The sequence below is a fragment of the Neovison vison genome, chromosome 3 (assembly GCF_020171115.1).
Source record: "Neovison vison isolate M4711 chromosome 3, ASM_NN_V1, whole genome shotgun sequence".
NCBI lineage: Eukaryota > Metazoa > Chordata > Mammalia > Carnivora > Mustelidae > Neogale > Neogale vison.
Genome location: NC_058093.1, coordinates 180,899,426 through 180,917,651, shown reverse-complemented (window position 1 = coordinate 180,917,651; position 18,226 = coordinate 180,899,426). Strand labels below are relative to the sequence as shown.

The following is an 18,226-nucleotide window of genomic DNA, read 5'->3' as shown; positions in this document are numbered from 1 at the left end:
TTGGGCAGATCAATGACTCCAGGGGTTAAGGAAGGACCAAAAAAGAATGTACATGAGTCCCTGGCTTCCCTGAACTCTTCCTCTGTCCTCCTCCTTAGGTTATCAAAGGAATTGCTAAACAGAGCAAGAGAATTTGAAGAATTTAGGCACATGGATAGATGACCTACCTAATGCGGGACTGAGCATCATATAAGTCACCCTGAGTAGGGGCAATATGTGATTCAACCAGTTGAATGGATGGAAACTCCCACAAACCCACTCCTGATTTGCTTCTCTCCGCTACAACAAGAATCCATAAAGGAATCTATCTTTGGTGAGATGATGAATGTACCCTGCTTTTCTAGAATAAAAATTCTGTGTCCACTGAGAGTTGTAAGGGGTCAGGTTTCCATTTCTATTCAAAGGAGACAGTCTGAAGTGAAGAGAGGTAAACCCCAAAAGAGAGAAGCTGAGTACAGTCAGCAAACCCCTCACTGCATTATTTGACCCTCTTCTCCAGAAGGTGTCCCTCATTTGCTTGCATATTTGCTCAGCCAGATATCCCCAAGTCTTTAGGGCAAGGAAAAGCAAGGCCTCAGAAGATGAAGTTAGTAGATCTAGAAAGCAAAGAAGGGGGAAAAATTTGCATTCAAGATGGGACATCATTTACTGTGGGCTTCAAAAAAAATTACCAAAGAATAGGATATAACCACAGTGTGCAAAGTGGGGAAAAAAAAAGCAATTTTCAGGGGCTCATGTGAGCAGAACAAAGGTGGAGGGCTACTGCAGCCTTGAGATCATCTAAAATTGTGTCCAATTATCCTGCCAAGAAACTACAGCTGTCTCCTGCCCACACAGGTACCCACATGACTGGGGCTGTGCTAGAAAACTCTCAGGCTAAAAGGCCCTGGTCCCTGGTGCCCTGGACATCTGCTGCTCACGCAGGCCAACCCCATCCCCCACATACACAAAGGCAGGTGACCACCTAGATAATGGGCAATCAAGTTCATGGGAACAGGGTGAGACAAGAGAGGGTCCAAGGCCAGGCCAGGAAAGGAGGCACTCTTCAGGAAGACCAGACACAGACGAGTGTGAGATTTTCCAGGGCCAGTCGGTTGTGGCAACACAGCGAGTGACAGGGCTCGAGGCGGTGACCCGGAATACCAGCATGCCCAGACCATCATCTCCATGGGGTCTGCCGGAGCATGCCACAGAACTGACCCACGTGGCGCTCGTAGTTACCCAGGGAGCCAGGACGGCGTGTGCCCAGAGACACGTGCTCTTCAGACTTGCAAATCTGCTTTGATCCACAATACCCAGCCTGATGGGAGGATCAGAGATGGCTGATAGGAAAGTGTCAGATGACTTCTAGCAGGTGAAGAATTGGACCCAAAAGCTGAACTGACAACTCATCCTCCGTTAGATTAAAAAAAAAAAAAAATCATTTAGCTTTTTTTTCTTTTTTTTTTTAAAGGGACATAATGGGTTAGGCTGAACTGCTGAGAATGAATACAAAAGGGTTAATTAGGTAGGCTAAATGTAGATTTATTTCTGTCCTAGCTACCAGAACTGCAGTGAACCCTATTCATACCCACAATGACCTTGTTGTACAAAAATGGGTGACTCTGGATTTCAGCCTATTTTCCCAACACGGAAGACAGCAAGGGAAGGAGGGCAGCAAACAGAGATTCCCCTTGTATCAAATAAGTTATTCTGCACTAGCTTATATATTCCCTCTTATTCTTCTTCAAAAAACACTTATTGACTAATCTTCAACACTTCTATGTGTCCAGCCCTTCGGGATTCACAGGGAGATTAGCTGGTCTTTGCTCAAAGGGGCCTGTCTTCTTGCAGGGGGGAGAGCAAAATGGTACCCAAGGATGTTTTGCCCCTTCTGGCATACACTGTGTGTCATGCCTCTAATACTGGATTATAAATGTCTCCAAGGCAGGGATCCTCCCTTCTGTCTTCCTGGCCCTCCCCTCTAGCAGGTGAAGAGGTCACCCGATACCCGCACGGTAAGGAGTTGCACGTGCAACAGAGGAAGCACAGGAGAGATGAACAAAGACTCTGAGGGGTTAAGGTTTCTGTGCAGACAACGGCAGGGAAACAGGTGTGTGAGGCAGATAGAAGACTGATTCTGTCCTCCCCATGGGAAGTTCATTAATTCACGGTGACAATTCATACAGAATCCAGAAGAAAGACACAAGGGTCTGGGCTTGGAACAAAGAGAGTTGGTTGTTCCCAACAAGGCAGAGAGCATTTCTGAAACTGAGGGAAGGATGTGTGAGCAAGGGAGTATGTGTGTGTGTGTCCACATGGGCGCGCACGTGTATGTGTGTGTGTGTGGTGAGTATATCTGGGAAGAACCTTCTATGAGGTGCAGGGATTGTTAAAATTGTGAAAGAGTAGTCTAGTCTAGTTACCCATGTCAGCGAATGTGAGAGAGGGGAATAGCTCTTCTTTCAAAAAAATGCAGGTATGGACACACACACACACATACACACACACTCTCTCACACAAACACAAATTTATAGGAACACTATCCAGAATAAATTTTCCAGAAATTAGGGTCAGCTTTGTAGGTATCAAATTTTACATAAGAAACCTCATGACTTTAAGCCTTAAAATGCAGTGCTTCGTAGTCTAAAGCACATACTAAGCCTTCAGTAAGACTGGAGAATAAAGTTCTGTGGTTTTCTCCTCGCTTCGTTCTGATAGTATTTGTTTTCCTTTCATCTCACGTTTTTCAACATCGTCCCCCAATTTAGTAGTCAATGAAGTGTTTCTTAGTGGAATGAGTTTGTTTGACAATCGTGCCCGTTTCCCCAGGCCCTTTATACCCGTTTACCTTTCAATTACATAGATTTGCTACCCAGATTGGATTGATGGACATTAAGTAACATGCTGCTTCTCTAACGGACTTGGGGGGAGCAAAATAATTATTTCTACGCACCAGGAGACAGTCTTCCGGATGTAAAAGTGACACTTGCAGCTGCACAGGCCATGATGGGGTGTGCGGAGATATCTTTATTAAATGCTTGCAAGAGTTCTCTGGAGGGGTCACTTCCCCCGCCCCCACACCAAGCCCCTTTCCTGCTGCACACAGGGGACAGAGGTGGTACCACTGATCAGAAATAAAATTGCTCGATTGTGTCCCTTGATAAACCAGGGGATTGTGATAGGCAATTCTGAGACCTTTTGCAATTCTGAGACCTTTTGCAATTACCCTCTCTCAAAAATAATAATTGGCCGTAGCCCGATTAGATCATTTTGAAAAGAAAATTTATGAATTATAGACTGAGCATCTTCTACGGTCCGCATAAATGAAATATAGATAGAACACCAACAGAATCTGTCCCCTCGGTACTTAATCACACTGCAATATTCCTCTCTAGATCTACAAAATTCGTGCATCATAGTGCAGAAGAAATAGGAGCAGACAGCTCTCTCCTGAGGAGGCGACGCTCTAGTCTTTTTCCCTGAATCATTCCCTTTTGAAAATCCAGACTCCGTACTTTCCTCCCCCTGTGGGTGTTCAGAGCAGACACAGTGAGTGCCAGGCAGGTCCCAAGGCCACGGGCATTAAAACAGAGCTCAGCTGTAGACGCATCTGTTTTTCAAACAGATCTCGGCGCCAGAACATAAACAATAAACATACAAATATTCTTCATACAAACACGGAATTTTAGAGCTCATTGGGCCCACGTCCCTTCATTTCGAGGATGCGTAAACTAAGGCCGGGCAGTGAGACCCGGTTGGTTTAGTCCGCGAGAAACGTCCCCACGCCCTTATGTGCACTTGTGTCAGTTGTGTGAGGACTCCGGCTCCCGGCTGGCCTGGGATCCCCGTGCGGCCTGGCCCTTCTTGTCGCCAGCCGCATCGTGCTTATTCCCTTCCCTAGTCTTCCCTTCTTCCCGAGACAGGAGCATGCCAGTTCCAACCTCAGGCCAACCCCCTTCCCCTGCGTTCTTGGGCCTCCCTAAGATACCCATTTCCCCAACCTCCTCAAGTCTTTCAGCCCGCGGCCTTGCTTGTACCATCATGGGGAAAACGAAAGTTATCAGGAGAGGGTGTGATTCCAAGGTGATTGTTTAACTTCTGGTTCCATTTATTTAAATGCGTCATCATCTGTCTCTGTTCTGGCTCAGAGGACAAAATGTCACCCCTCCTAAGGCTGAACTGAAGACCAGCACTCTGCAGCCCCTTCCTCCTGCCCCTTGGGGGAAAATCTCCCTTGGCTGTCCACTTGCTAATGTTCCATTTCTCTTTCCTGATTCTTTTTTCAACATAAAATTTTCAAAGGTCTTCCCCCTATAAAAAACATCCTTTGACTGATAATGCCCCTCTGTCAGCTGCCATGTTTCTTCCTCTTCCCTTCTCAGCTAAGCTTCTGCCAAGTTTAATTTAAACTCAGTCTGTATGTCCCATTTTCTTCTCTGGCCTTGACCCTGAACACTGCCTTCAGCCCTCCCCGTCTCTTGCGAATACATGTTATTTGGTCACTCGACTTCCCTAATGTATACTTGACTTCCTCTCGGGGATCTCCTTTTTTCCCATGGGGTGGCTTGTCATTTCGGGGTCCTGGACAGCAAGGGATGAGCCTATGTACCAACCTAGAGGAGTTAGTCGCCCTGCCCCCTTTACTGGAACCCCAAGCACAGTGAAAATGGCCCGGAAATTGTGAGCACATGTTCTCTCCGTACCCGAACCTTGACATCCCTCCGTTCACCGGCCCTCCGGACACTGCCTTTTCCCCTGTTTGCAAGCCTTCTTCTGCTCATCAACATGCTGAGCTCCAAACCTTCTTGCAGGAGATTTCCCTTTGGCTTCAATTAGCCTGAATTGATTTCTGTCACACGCCATCAAAGGACCCTGATGGGTCATCCCTCGGAAACTACTCAGGCAGAAGGTCACCAAAGACCTTTTCCTTGTTACATCCGGTGGCTGTTTTTCTGCCTTTAGATTACATCCGCTCCTTCTGCAGCATCTCCTCTGTGTCCCCTTCTCCGTGTCGCTCTGTCACCCAGTCCTTCAGTGTACATAGCCTCTCCTCGATAAAGCATTTGTTCGCTCCGTGTTCATTCTGAACACATTTCTGCAGTTTCCCTTAGGGGACCTGTGGTTCCCTCCCACTCTTTGCTGACTGAATCCCAGCTGCTCCTCCATACTCAGCCCCATCCACCACGTCCTCTGGGAAGCATCTGCAGAGAAACCCCTCCAACCTTAGCTCCCAGACTGATGAGGGGCCTTGTAGGAACCACCACAGCATTTTGAAACCTCTGTCATAGACTTGAGTCCCCTTGCTTGCTTCCCCATTCCTGTGGACATGCTTAATTTAAAAATCTTCATAGCTGCAGCCTTTTGTGCCTACACACACTGATGGAGCATACAGCCTTAGCTCGTTCCCTGAAAGAATGCCTTCCCACCTTGTCTGGGACCTTCCTGTCCCCTTGCCCCTTTCTTTTCTTGCACCTTTAATCTTTGCTCCCAATTGCATCTTCTCTTCAGACTCCCCACTATGCTCACGTCTACCCAACCATCACCAGCACCCACACACTCAGCCCCACACACCCGTGCCCTACCCCCAACCGTGATCATACCCTGAGCTTTGCTCAGCTCTAGGTGCTGCTCTGTCTCTTTCCTTTGATTTGCATCTCCAAGAACAAGCTACTCTAGTGGCCTTACCACCCACAGAGTCACTGTTCCATGGTCACTGCATTTGTGGTTATCACTACCGAAACCTGGTATGTACCAAAGATGGTGGTGGTGGGGTGACCTGTGGAACTGTGGAGAGAACACGGGCTTTGCAACAAAACATTTTAGACATTCCAGCTCTGTGCCCTTGTCCAAATTATTTAACCTCACTGAGCCGTACTTTGCTAACTTTGAAAACAGAAATCTTTGTATGTATCTTAGAGGGTGACCACGATAACTAAAAGACATAAGGTTTGCTCATCATTTAGTAGAATGCTTGGCACAGAGTAGGTGCTCAATACATTCTGCTGTTTACCTACCTTGCCCCTGAGGTACCAGACCTCTCTGCAGCTTTTGTCAACACTGCTCACCCTCTCCTCATTGAAACTTTATCATCTCTTACTCAGGATTCTGGGATCTCATAGCGAGGTGACTTATTTCTCTTGTATATCATTTTCAGTCTCCATTCTGAGCTCCTCTTTCCTGTCTGCCCCTAAATAGATAATCTCTGGTGCTCTGTCTTCACTTCTCTTCTTTCTCTCTGTCCCCCCCCCCCCACAAATGCCATGTTTCTGTCAGAGTGGTTATCACTTTGCATTGTAACTTTTTTGTCTGCCTGTCTTTCTATCCCTTAGATCATGTCATATCTTTTCTTCTTGCTATTCCCAGTCTAGGCCAAAGCCTAGCACATAGTAGATGCTCAGTTCAGATTCATACATTTCACGGTTAGTCTCTATGTCTTCAGCTCATGTATCCCTCCAGAGATTTCTGGAAAAACCCACATTGTTCATTCAGCATCTCAAACTCAGCATGCCCAGAATGAATCATGTTGATTTCTTCTTAATATGGCTTTTCTTTTTCTTTTTCTTTTTTTTGGAGGGGAGGGGTAGAGAGAAGGGTTACTCTTCTTATTAACAATCTTCACATCAATCCAAGTCATAATGGTAGAAACTTCGTTCATTTTTCAGTTCTTTTCCCTTATTAGCATCCCAGAATACACCCAAATTGTGTGTCTCCCATAAATTCCCAACACCTTTGCCACAACTTAAGTCCAAGTCATCTTTCCCTGAGAGTCTTACTCTGACTCCAGGGCTTCTGTCACCTTTCTAACGCTTTCTGTAGTGGCTGCTAGAACTGCTTTGCAACAACAGTAATTAGAACATGTGATTTACCAGCTTGATGCCTTCCACTACAACAAACAGACCACCACTCCCTGCATCTACCTTTGCCATTTCCTCCAGAGCCCACAGCTAGCCTTCCAGCCTCAGTGAGCTGCCCATCCCCAGTAGCTCTCACAGCTGACTCAGACCCCTCACTCTTTCTCATCTTGCCATTGCTCCCTTTCTCTCGGTTTTTCCTACATTGGTTATGGCTCCGTTTTCCCCAGACAGACCCAGCTCCTCACTGTGTTCTCCTTGATGTCTCCTATGCTTCCTCGGGCAGAATTAGCCCTGCATGGGTGCTATCATCCTTGTGACTCATATGTATTATAGCTCAGTGCTTAAATGGTTCTCTATTACCATTTTCATGTTCCTTGAGGACAAGTGCATCATAAACATCTTTGTATTTCTTTGTGCCATGGATACAGTAAGTATATCATTATATTTTGGAGACGTCATGCTGGAAAGGGAGTAGAAAGCTTACTTTTGGGTTAATTTGTGAATAAAACAAATTGGGCTCTTTGGTTAGTTTTCTAACATTTTAAAGAGGGGAGCTGAGAAAACCTTCGGGCAGAGAAACCCTCAAAGGTTCAGTGGGGCAGCTAGGGAGTTATCCTTCCTGGAAGAGCTGGCTGGCATGGAAGGGTCCATCGAGGGTCCCTCTCCTATTGCTGAGAGCTCAGTACCAATAAGTGCCTCGCTTCTGGGGTGACATGCTGGTGGCAGGTGCTGTGAAGTGTGGCGGTGCCTCGGTGGGAATCATCATAGTTTAGAGTGCTGACTTCGTTCTTTTCCCCCCTAGTTTTGTGTTAACATTATGGAGGGAGGTATGGCTTGAATCAGCTTCATTAATAGGATCACTGAAATGGCTGCTGGTATCAAAATGGTGAGAAATGCTTGTTGAATTAGTATAAATTAATCAAAGGCTAATGCTATAATTATGCAGTTCACAAAACATCAATCTTAAATATCCAGTTCATTAAAAAGGATCTATAAAAGGCAATGATGAGAGTTCAAGACAGAGAAACTTTCGCAATGTCTATAAAAAGAATTTGTCTCTTCCCTGTCAGGTACGAGTTTAATGTCTTAGAAGAATTCAAGAGATTCTGTACAAATATTATTGGTATTTTGCACTGTTAGGCATTACCTAGGTTATTCCTCCTATCAAGCTTATTTCCACATTTTATAAAGGGGCAATCTTGTGTCTCTCTTGCTTCTTCCATTGATCCTGGATCTGGTGGCTTCTGGAGAGAAGCAGATGTCCTTTGTTGTATGTGACAGGGGCACTTGGAATCTTAATATACCTTCCTTGCATGTGAATTAGAGAGTTAATTCTGACATTTAGTGTTCATCTTAAGCTTCTTTCTTTGTTACTCTTTTAGTAACAAATATGAAAGGAACCCCAAGTCAACCTCTTTGTGTTGATAGTAATCTTTAAAGCATCCATTCTGGTAGTTCCATGCATCCTCTCCATTGACTGAAGTTAATGTCTCTGGTTTTGGCTTCTCTTCTCTCCAAACCACTTTATTACCTGTTATCAGAACTCTTCAGAGCAGCTCAAAAATAATTCTCCTATATGACTATGAGACCTCATTTGGATTTTTAATAAACAGTCACATTCTAATGAGGTCTTCATAAAACTGACTAAATATGTTTAGAAATCATTAGCTTAAATTACCAGCACAAAAATCTCCTTTGGGAGTCCTGCAGATTTGGTTCTAAGATTTTTGGCAGATGGATTAGTACAACAACACAACAGAGTTTCTGAATCTCCACACGAACGGTGTAAATGGGAATGCCTGGGAAACAGGCGACTGGATAAAAAGCTCGATGTCCCTCAGGTGGGTTCATTAAAGAGGGAAAACAATCACAACACATTCCGGAGCAATTTAAATGCCAGGTGTGCAGCCGTCGGCAGGTGCCAGGGAAACTGACAAGGGTCCCTTCCTGGAACACATGGGCTGAAAGGGGATGCACGGTGGTGACAAGGAAGTCTTAGATAATGACAGGTCCTGGCAGATGTACTGGGGACCCCGCTGGAGGGAAGTGCAGCGCTTGTGTCTTAGGCACCAGGTGCGGCGACAGGGAGGCTTCCCAGCGGCTCCAGCCCTGGCAATTACAGCCGCCTAATGCAGAGCGCTTCAGGGCAAAAATCAGGGGAAAGCGGGTTCCCAGCTCTGACTTAATGAATCAGCAGCAAGTCTGGGTAAACAAACAGGCATCCACCTAGCTCATGTCTAATTCATGAAGGACACACCATGTGCGGTAAACATGTTAAGTAGGTAGTGGTTGCCCTTAAAAACCATGTCATCTTGATTTCTTCAGCGGTTTGTTGTTGCTGTTTTTAAGCATGGAAAATGGGGAGGTAATCTCTAAACAAGTGTGCGGCATTAACAATGGGAAGTGGCGTGGAAAAAGGGTAGTGCATTTTCCCGGAGGGAATGTGACCTCTTGTCAAAACCCCCAAATCACGCCAGGCATTTCAAGGACAGATGCCATTAAATTCATTACTAATTGAAGGCGGACCCATCCATGTTGCTGATGGTAACGAGGTGAGCATTCTTCAGAGCTGACCGCATCCCCACAAACCTGGCAAGGATTTGGAAGGGTCTTTTTCTTTCTTTCTTTCTTTTTTAAAATAAGTTTACCAGACCTAAACTTACTGAGTTTCTTTAAGCCTATGGGCTTTCATTTGTGACTAAACCTGAAACCTAGTCACCCTTACTTCAGCTGCCTACGTTTAGTTGGGATTTCCATGGTTACTTGTCCGAAGGAATAGTTTCCATTACAAGAACCAACCCTGACCACCCTGGATGGGGTGGGTCCTGATGGAAGGAACAGACCACCACTGCGTGGCCTTTATTTTGTATCTTCCCAAAGCCAGGCAATTCAAAATGCAAATTCAAATGTGTACAATTTGAGGTGGTGAATAACTTTTAAGGAGCATGGTCACGGCGGAAATAAGGCACTGTGCCAGCAGTCTCCAGAAATCTCTCTCCTTATCATACACGGGCAGTCAGTAGGTAATTGTGAAATGAATGAAGGACTGAGAATCCAACACACGTGCATTTCAGGGAAAGAAACCCACGTACATAAAAACAGAGACAATTTTAGCTTAGCTCTTTCACGTTACTCTTGCATAGGCTATTTGCTGACGCTAAGTTGGAAGAAATCTTCATTCATTTCACTGGGCAGCTACTGAGTGCCCAGAAGGCAGAGACCAAAAATTTCAGTGACGTTGAACATTCTTTTTTTTCCCCGGAGTCATTACTGCTTTCATAGCAAAAGAATGGGGTGGAAAAGGTAATTATAGACATCACTGTAGGTTTTAGGTTTGTTGGTGGAAAGATAAGGGTGACACTAATACCTGTACTTATGAAGTTCTCTGAATGGGCTGGGAACTTCTCTAACCACCTGATGCATAGAAATTCACTTAATGTTCACAAGCACCCTATGAAGCAGGTGCCACGACATCCCCACAGCACAGGTGAAAGGTGGGTGGCAGAGAGGTTGGGTGGCTCCTTCTCGGCCAGGTATCCGGTGAGCACCTGCCACCCAGTCCCTAAGCCAGCTCCCCTGCTCTGGCTCCCAGCAGAGGGAACTGAAAGAGGAGAAAGAGATTTTTGTACTTTCAGGACATAAAATATTGCTTTGTAAGTTTTTATACTTCATGCATTGGTCTCCTGGTATCTACCCCATTGTCTTAGGACTTTATATCTTTAATCATACAGAAAGTTTTCCATTTTAATAAGGTCAAATGTCCCCATTCTTTTCTTAGCATATTAAATATTTGGTATCTTTGAAACTTTTTTTTAAAAGGTCAGAAGTATTTTCCTTCATATTTTCTTCTAAAAGTTTTAAAGCTTAATTTATAGTTTAAAAGCTTAATTTAAAGCTGTATTTCAGTCTTTATTTGGCATTCATTTTTGGATTTTTAATGATTTTTTTTTTTTGTCTGCACGAATTACCAAACGTCCCAACTCAACTGATTGCGAAGCTCATGCTTTCTCCACGAATGGCCATAGTCAACATCTGGGCTCTTCTCACCTGCTGGTCTATTTCTCTCTGCCCAGTTTATGGGACCCATCATTTTCTATTGTCCTATGTCCTTGTCTGGTTTTGATGTCAAGGTTACACTCGTTTCCCAAAATAAAGTGGGGGAGCAGTCTTGCTTCTTCTCTTCTCAAATAATTTTTTTTTTTTGTAAGATCTGGAGGCTCCATTCCTTGAATATTTAGTAGAATACATCTGTAAATATGTCTGGGACTGGTGCTTTTCCATGGGCCAGTTTTCAACCATAATTCATTTTTTAATTAACATCTATTCAGAATTTCTGTTTCTGTTTGAGTAAGTCTTGGAAAATCATATTTGTTAAGAAACTTACCTAATTTGTGTCAATTTTCCAACTTACTGTTAAGTTTTTCATATTATCTATTATGATAAAAGAATCTTTACCCTCTTCTTAATATTGAGAGCTTTTGGCTTTCTATTTTTTACTTCAGATTGTCAGATGTCTATTTCATGAATCTCTTCACAAAGCCTTTGTGATTCTGTTGACTTTTTATTATTGTTTCTTTGCTATTTATTTGACAATTATCTGCTCTTCTATTCATTATTTCCTGTTTTCTTTAGTTGTATTCTGTTCTTCACATATCTTCTTGAGTTAGATGCTCAGTCTTTCTCCTTTTCTAACAACATTTAAAAACATATATAACCTTTGAGGTACTATTTGATTTGCATCCTATAAGTTTACTCTGATACTTCTTTATTCATGTTTCGAACTATGTTCTGATTTATATCAGGGCATTTTACTTTGACCCAAGGGTTGGTGGAAGTGCTTTTTCACCCAAATCCTCAGTGAAGACTGATCAGCCTCCTTTTCACTTCCCAGGCCTGGTGCCCGGCTGGCTTTCCCCTTTCTACCTCCCTCCACCTCCCCAGACTGTCCTTTCTTTGAGAGTCTATCTTTTACAGGCTTAGGTTTCCTGTGGCAGCCTCATTTCAAATTCCTAATCCTGCACAGGCCTATCTCCTTTCTCAGCTGTAAAACCCAAGATCCAAGATTGCAAAGGTGGAGGACCCCTCCCCCCCCACTGCCTCCAGGACTCACCCTCCCCACCTGCCCAGCTTCTAGAGAACAGCAGGCATGTCTGCTCTCTGTCTGGTCCTCATTCTTTTGGTTTCTAGTATTCTCCTTTTTTGACAGCTAAGCTAAACATTTTTAACATATTTACAGTTACATGTGATTTACACATATAGTACATACAAATATATTAAAACACATATTTATATTTTATCTAGAATTTCTAGATGTTCGTAGGAGGAGGGTTTTCGGATTATTTAGTTTGTTATTTTTGCTAAAATTGTAAGTGTCTCCCATTTCTTAAAGTCTCTCTTCTTGAGTTGCACCTCTAGATACTTCTGAAAATCCTTTTCTGGAAACCACTTTATTGACGTATAATTGATAAACAATTACAACATACAGGGTTTCATGAGTATACCTGGTGAGTCTGGACACATGCGGATGTCCTGATGGCACCACTATAATCAATGTAATAGACATATTCAACCCCTCCCCCAAGTTTCCTGTGTCCCTTTGTTTTTTCATTTTTTTGTAAGAACACTTAACATGAGATATACCCTCCTAACAAATTAAGTGCACAAAACCATATTGTTAACTATTTTCCACCAGCAGATCTCCAGAACTTATTCATCTAGTGTAACTGAAACTTTGTACCCACTCAACATCGACCCCCCATTTCTCCCTCCTCCCAGTCCTTGGCAACCACCACGGTATTCTCTGCTTCTATGAATCTGACTATTTTGGAAAATTCATGTAAGTAGAATCATCTGTGACTGGCTCACTTCACTTAGCAGGACGTCCTCCAGATTCATCCACGTTGTTGTAAATGGCAGGATTTCTTCATTTTTTAAGACTGACTGAGAACCGTAAGAAACAACCCCTGGATGGTGTCTGCCCCCATTTCACTTCTAGGCTAATCTCCAGACTGCCCTTGCTGCTGAGGGCCAATCTCACAAGGTCAACCTTCTCTAAGAATAATGGTTTCTTGAGTGGAGCAGAGCCATGAACCCTACTATAAAATCAAGCCACTGCACCCTGTGTATTTTATCATTTTTGAATTCCACTTTGGAAATAATCCTAACACTTCCGAGGTCATTACTACGTAAGCATTTCCTAGTTAAACAAAACTAGCTCTCATGACCAGTCCCTCCAGGTAAAGTGACACAAGACTTTTTAGGAGCAGAGGGTGACCTCTGTTTTACAGGTTAAGAAACAGAGGACCAGGAAAGGAAAAAGGAAGCCAGGGGAGATGCGGGAATGCCCAGTAACGACAACACCCAGTGCTGCAACCCGGTTTCTGGAGTCAATTTTCCCGAGTTAGGGAACGCAGTCACATGCAGTGCAACGCCCATTGAGTTTTGACACCCAACAACAAGTGTTCGTGCTCAGAGGTGTTTTTGTGTGCTCAATATAGCCAGATAACAACTGCTTTTAAATCTTGAGTGCCTTTTCTGTCTGTTGCTATCGCAACAAATGAAAGCAATTCAGTCTATGTTTACTGATAATTTATAAGCGAGTGCAGCAAGCGAGAGGAGGTGGTGCAGTAGTTCATGATTTCTGGAGCACACATGATACTTCTAAAGCCCCTATTGGCCTTACTTCGTGTTACCAACCGAGCAAGGAACACACAGCCATGTAGGTGGAGAGCCGACTCACCCTTCCCACTTCCACGAGGTTGGTGACCATGATGATGCTTGCGGTGTTTTCATGCCACACCATCCTCCAGAAGTCATAGATGGTCTCTTGCATTGGGCCTGCAACAAAACAGAACATGGGCTTTTTTTTTTTTTTTTTTTTTTTTTTTAAATTTTGCAAGTTTGCAACTGGAAAATTTCTGGGGCTTACAAATAAACTGATGCATAGCCACTGGCAGTCCCCTCACTTTTACGGGTGGATGTGCTTCTCCTTTCTAGTGTGGATGCAAATAGGGACTCTTTCTGAAACAGCACCTATAGAAAATACTGAATTTTTCATTCATGGTTGAATTTTCTCATGTCGTCAAACATATCTGCATTCGAGCTCTTTCTACCCCTCTTAAACTACTGCTGTGAAAGAAAGTTATTTCTCCATCATTTAGCTATTTATCTCCATAATACTCAAGAGTGAAATTTTAAAAAATGGATAGCATTACTCTTCCTGCTAACAACTGGCAGATATCCCAGGGAAATGGTAGATAGAATGAAATGAGCCTCTATAGGAAAAATGGCCTTTTCTTGTTTCTAATATTTTTCTTTTTCTGTGCTATCTGTCAGATTAACCTCCCCCCCTCCACTTTTTTTTTCACCTAACTTCCAAAAGTGAGAGAGAAGTTACACTTTTAAGTAGCTGTACTTCCTGTCCCTGAACATGATCAGCAGCTTGGGCTCAGCTCTTGGGATTGAGCATTCAAAAGCCGTTCTTATGGACTGGGAAGAAAAAAGGGAGAGAGGCATCACAAAATGCTACTTCTATAGGTACTAGGTACAGGAAGTTGGAATACAAAATTTCTTTGAATCCAGATTTGTAAAAATCCCAATATCTACCTTTATGCTCGCGCATATTTGAGAGTGTAAGTGTCACAGTAGACGTCTTTATAAGACAAGCAGAAATGGGGCGCCTGGGGGGGCTCAGTTGGTTAGGCAACTGCCTTCAGCTCAGGTCATGATCCCAGACTTCCAGGATCGAGTCCCGCATCGGGCTCCCAGCCCCTTGGGGAGTTTGCTTCTCCCTCTGACCTTCTCCTCTCTCACGGTCTCTCTCACTCATTCTCTCTCAAATAAGTAAATAAAATTAAAAAAAAAAAGACAAGCAGAAATGCAAGGAAATGAGAGGCGTATAACTTCAAAGGTACGAGAGTCCCATGGTACGTATGGAATCACACGACTGTTCAGGTACATGCCGGGACCAGGACCCAATAGTACCGTAGGATCTTGGCATTGCAGATGACTGGATTTGAAGCTCCGATATCTGGGTTTGAGATGTGCCTCTGCCTCTTAACTGGCTGTGTGATTTTGGGCAAGGCGGCCACTGTGAGCTTCAGTGTCACCATCTTTCTTTATCTACACACTGATCTCAATAACGTTTCTCAGGGTTATCTGAGGATCCCCGGAGTTAACGCATACTCAGGCGTTTTGTAAACAGTCGAACATTAGAACAAACACAAGGTGTGTTGAAAGATATTTATGAAAGGTCTCTCCTCAGCTAAGGTTTGGATGCTGAGCAATGGTGGCACACCCAGGGGCCCCCTTCAGTCACCTTCCGTTCCTCTTGACCAATTATCAGCTGGTTCTTGTGTAATTCTTCTTTTCCTGCTTTACCATCAGAACCTCCTTCCCTTCTGTCCACAATGGAAGCTTCTAGTGTTCCTCCTTGCTTCTCTGACCCAACTCTCACCTTTCCCAAGAAAACGGACTCCACCTCCTGATCTCTCTGCAGCTCGTCCCTTTACAGGACGCTGCACACCACCTCTCATAAAGCTGGGTCTGCCACTTCAGCCCATGTCCCTTGGCGTGTTCATGCCATTCTCCTGATGTATGGGCTGAAGATCTCAATGACTTCAATCGAAGGTTACAGAGGAGACAGGTAAACATTGGATCTTCTCCATCACTGCCTTTCTAGCTTGTAGATAGGAACATTCACTGTGTACTGAACAGCCTGTCACTTATTCACAAGAAAAAAAAAATGCCCCGAGTCTATCTTTGTGTAAACAGATAGTCTTCCCAGCATAACCCCCAAACAAAGGGGTGGCCCAGACACTTTCTCCTTTCTTCACTAGATCCACAGACCTGTGCCACCTACTTTGAAAGTTCCAGAAACAGTTCCGATGACAATGGCTATAGGAGATGAATTAGATACTCCAGGATCATGGAAGGCGTGTGCCTGAGGAAGAGAAGATACTTCTCCCTTCAGTGCCTGGCAGGAGTCACCCCAGAGACATTCCAGGCTCCAGGCAAGTTCCCACCAGCAGCTCACTTACACTTTCTGAATTTTAGACTCCCTTGTGTTTACTTCATTTCAGTTTTCCCTAGAGGGAAACACAGCTGTTACAGTTTACTACGCTTTCTGTGGCACCTTATAGACTACCTGGGACATGGCAGGAGCTCAATGAATAAATGAATTAGTCTGTATGCCTACTTATAAACTGTATTATTTACTATTAAAATATGTCTAAGTATTAAATAATATTAATATATCATATTTGTATAAATCCCCTCCTCAGTGGATGTTTTGGAGATTATCAGTAGAAGCTGGAAAGCACGTTGGTTTTACTACTTGCCAATTCATTGAAGGGGGGACATCTTTTGCAAGGGTCTCTTCAGAATGACAGAGACCATAATGCAGGCCTCAGAGCGCTACGACAGAACTGCTTTCAACCATTAAGTGAGTTACTCCTCTGTTTCCTGGACTTGAGGCTTTGTATCTCAGCTCAGCTTATTTCCCTAGGTAACCAGAATGCCACCCTGGCCTCCAGTAACTGTTCTCTACAGAGGGTCATGGTTCTCAACTCTGGTTGCATATTACAATTATTGTGTAGCTTTTTAAAAAGTTCTGAGATCCCCTTGTTCCACCCACATTGCTGCAAATGGCAAGATAGCATTCTTTTTGATGGCTGAGTAATATTCCATTGTGTATGTGCACCACATCTTCTTTAGCCACTCGTCTGTCAATGGATATCTGGGCTCTTTCCATAGTTTGGCTATTGTGGGCATTGCTGCTATAAACATTGAGGTGCAGGTGTCCCTTTGAATCACTATTTTTTTTAAAAGATTTTATCCATTTATTTGACAGAAAGATAGAGAGAACACAAGTAGGCAGAGCAACAGGCAGAGAGAGAGGGAGAACCCCTGATATGGGGGTTGATCCCAGGACCCTGAGATCATGACCTGAGTCAAAGGCAGCCACTTAACTGACTGAGCCACCCAGAGGCCCCTGAATCACTATGTTTGTATCCTTTGGGTAAATACCTAGTAGTGCAATTGCTGGACTGTATCAATATTTTTAACTCTTTTCCAGAGTGGCTGTACAAGCTTGCATATTCTAAGTGAAATAAGTAAGTCAGAGAAAGACAAACACCATCTGATTTCACTTGTATGTGGAAATTAAGAAACAAAACAGAGGATCATAGGAGAAGGGAGGGAAAGATAAAATAAGATTAAATCAGAGAGGGGGACAAACCGAAGAGACTCTTAACTCTAGGAAACAAGCTGAGGTTGCCGGAGGGGAGGTGGGTGGTGGGATGGGGTAACTGGGTGATGGACATTAAGGAGGGCACGTGATGTAATGAGCTCTGGGTATGATATGAGATTGACGAATCACAGGCCTGTACCTCTGAAACTAATAATACACTAATGTTACTTAATTGAAGTTAAATAAAATAAAATAAAATAAAAATTCTGAGATCCTAACCCAAAAGACTGCTTTATTGGGCTGGAGAGGTGAGGTCTGGGTGTGTCTGCACATCAGACCCCCACACCCACAGCACCAGGAACGTCTGGCTCCATCTTCCATCCTCTCAGGAGGTCTCATATGCAGATGCAACACAGAAAACCCAAGATTTGTTTGTTTTGAATCTACTGACTAGTCTAACTTTATTTAACAGCAATTTGAATCCAGGAATCCCATTTCTTTCTGACTTAGAAGGAACTTCATGCATCGAATGGCGAGGAGCACGGCTACATCAGCTGGCCAAGGAGCTGAGGCAGTTAAGATGACAGAGCTGTTTTTGCTGTAGTTTTTAATGTTTACCTAACAACATATGGGTTATCTTGAAAACAGAGGGCATTTATAAGCATCAGGGGTTCACTTGGTTGATGATATAAATGGCAGTCTTGATAATTTTGTCTGCTGACGTAAAAAAAAAAAGATTGGAATAGACTAAAAAAACAATTAAAACAGAAAAGTTAGACAAAAAAAGAAAAGACTGGGATAGAAAAATGAATTGGGTCATTGTTCTTTTCAATGCTAAAATTAGTACAGTTATCCAGAAGAACTAAAACAACTTGGGTTAAGATCTGAAAATGAATTTGAATGCAAAGATTATTCTAAGCTGATCCCAGGAGGGAAAAAAAAGAAAAAAACCACCATCCAAGGCGAGGATCCTGAGTCCCCATCTCCCCTGGTGTGGATTTGCTGTGGTCTTCCTTGTCTCTTCTGCCCTTCCCACCCGCCCCCCACCGCCCCCTGTGCGGGGTACTGTGCCTCCATATTTGAAAGTAGCCCTTGCTGACACACCGTGTGACTTTCTCCCTGACCTGGTCACAGTAACAGTTCACCGAAAAAACTGCCCAGGGGCAGGCTCTAGAGAGTCTTGTCTTCTGGGCTAATGATG

At 43.7% G+C, this 18,226-nt stretch overlaps 1 protein-coding gene across 10 annotated transcripts in view; it reads right to left on the bottom strand.

Moving 5' to 3' along the window:
* PTPRM (protein tyrosine phosphatase receptor type M) overlaps positions 1 to 18,226 on the bottom strand; it is a 780,862-nt gene that overhangs the window by 40,174 nt on the left and 722,462 nt on the right. For all 10 annotated transcript variants that reach the window (XM_044243376.1, XM_044243377.1, XM_044243378.1 and 7 more), the window contains one exon: positions 13,576 to 13,673. In XM_044243376.1, coding sequence (XP_044099311.1) covers positions 13,576 to 13,673 — 98 coding nt within the window. The remainder of the gene's footprint in view (positions 1 to 13,575; positions 13,674 to 18,226) is intronic.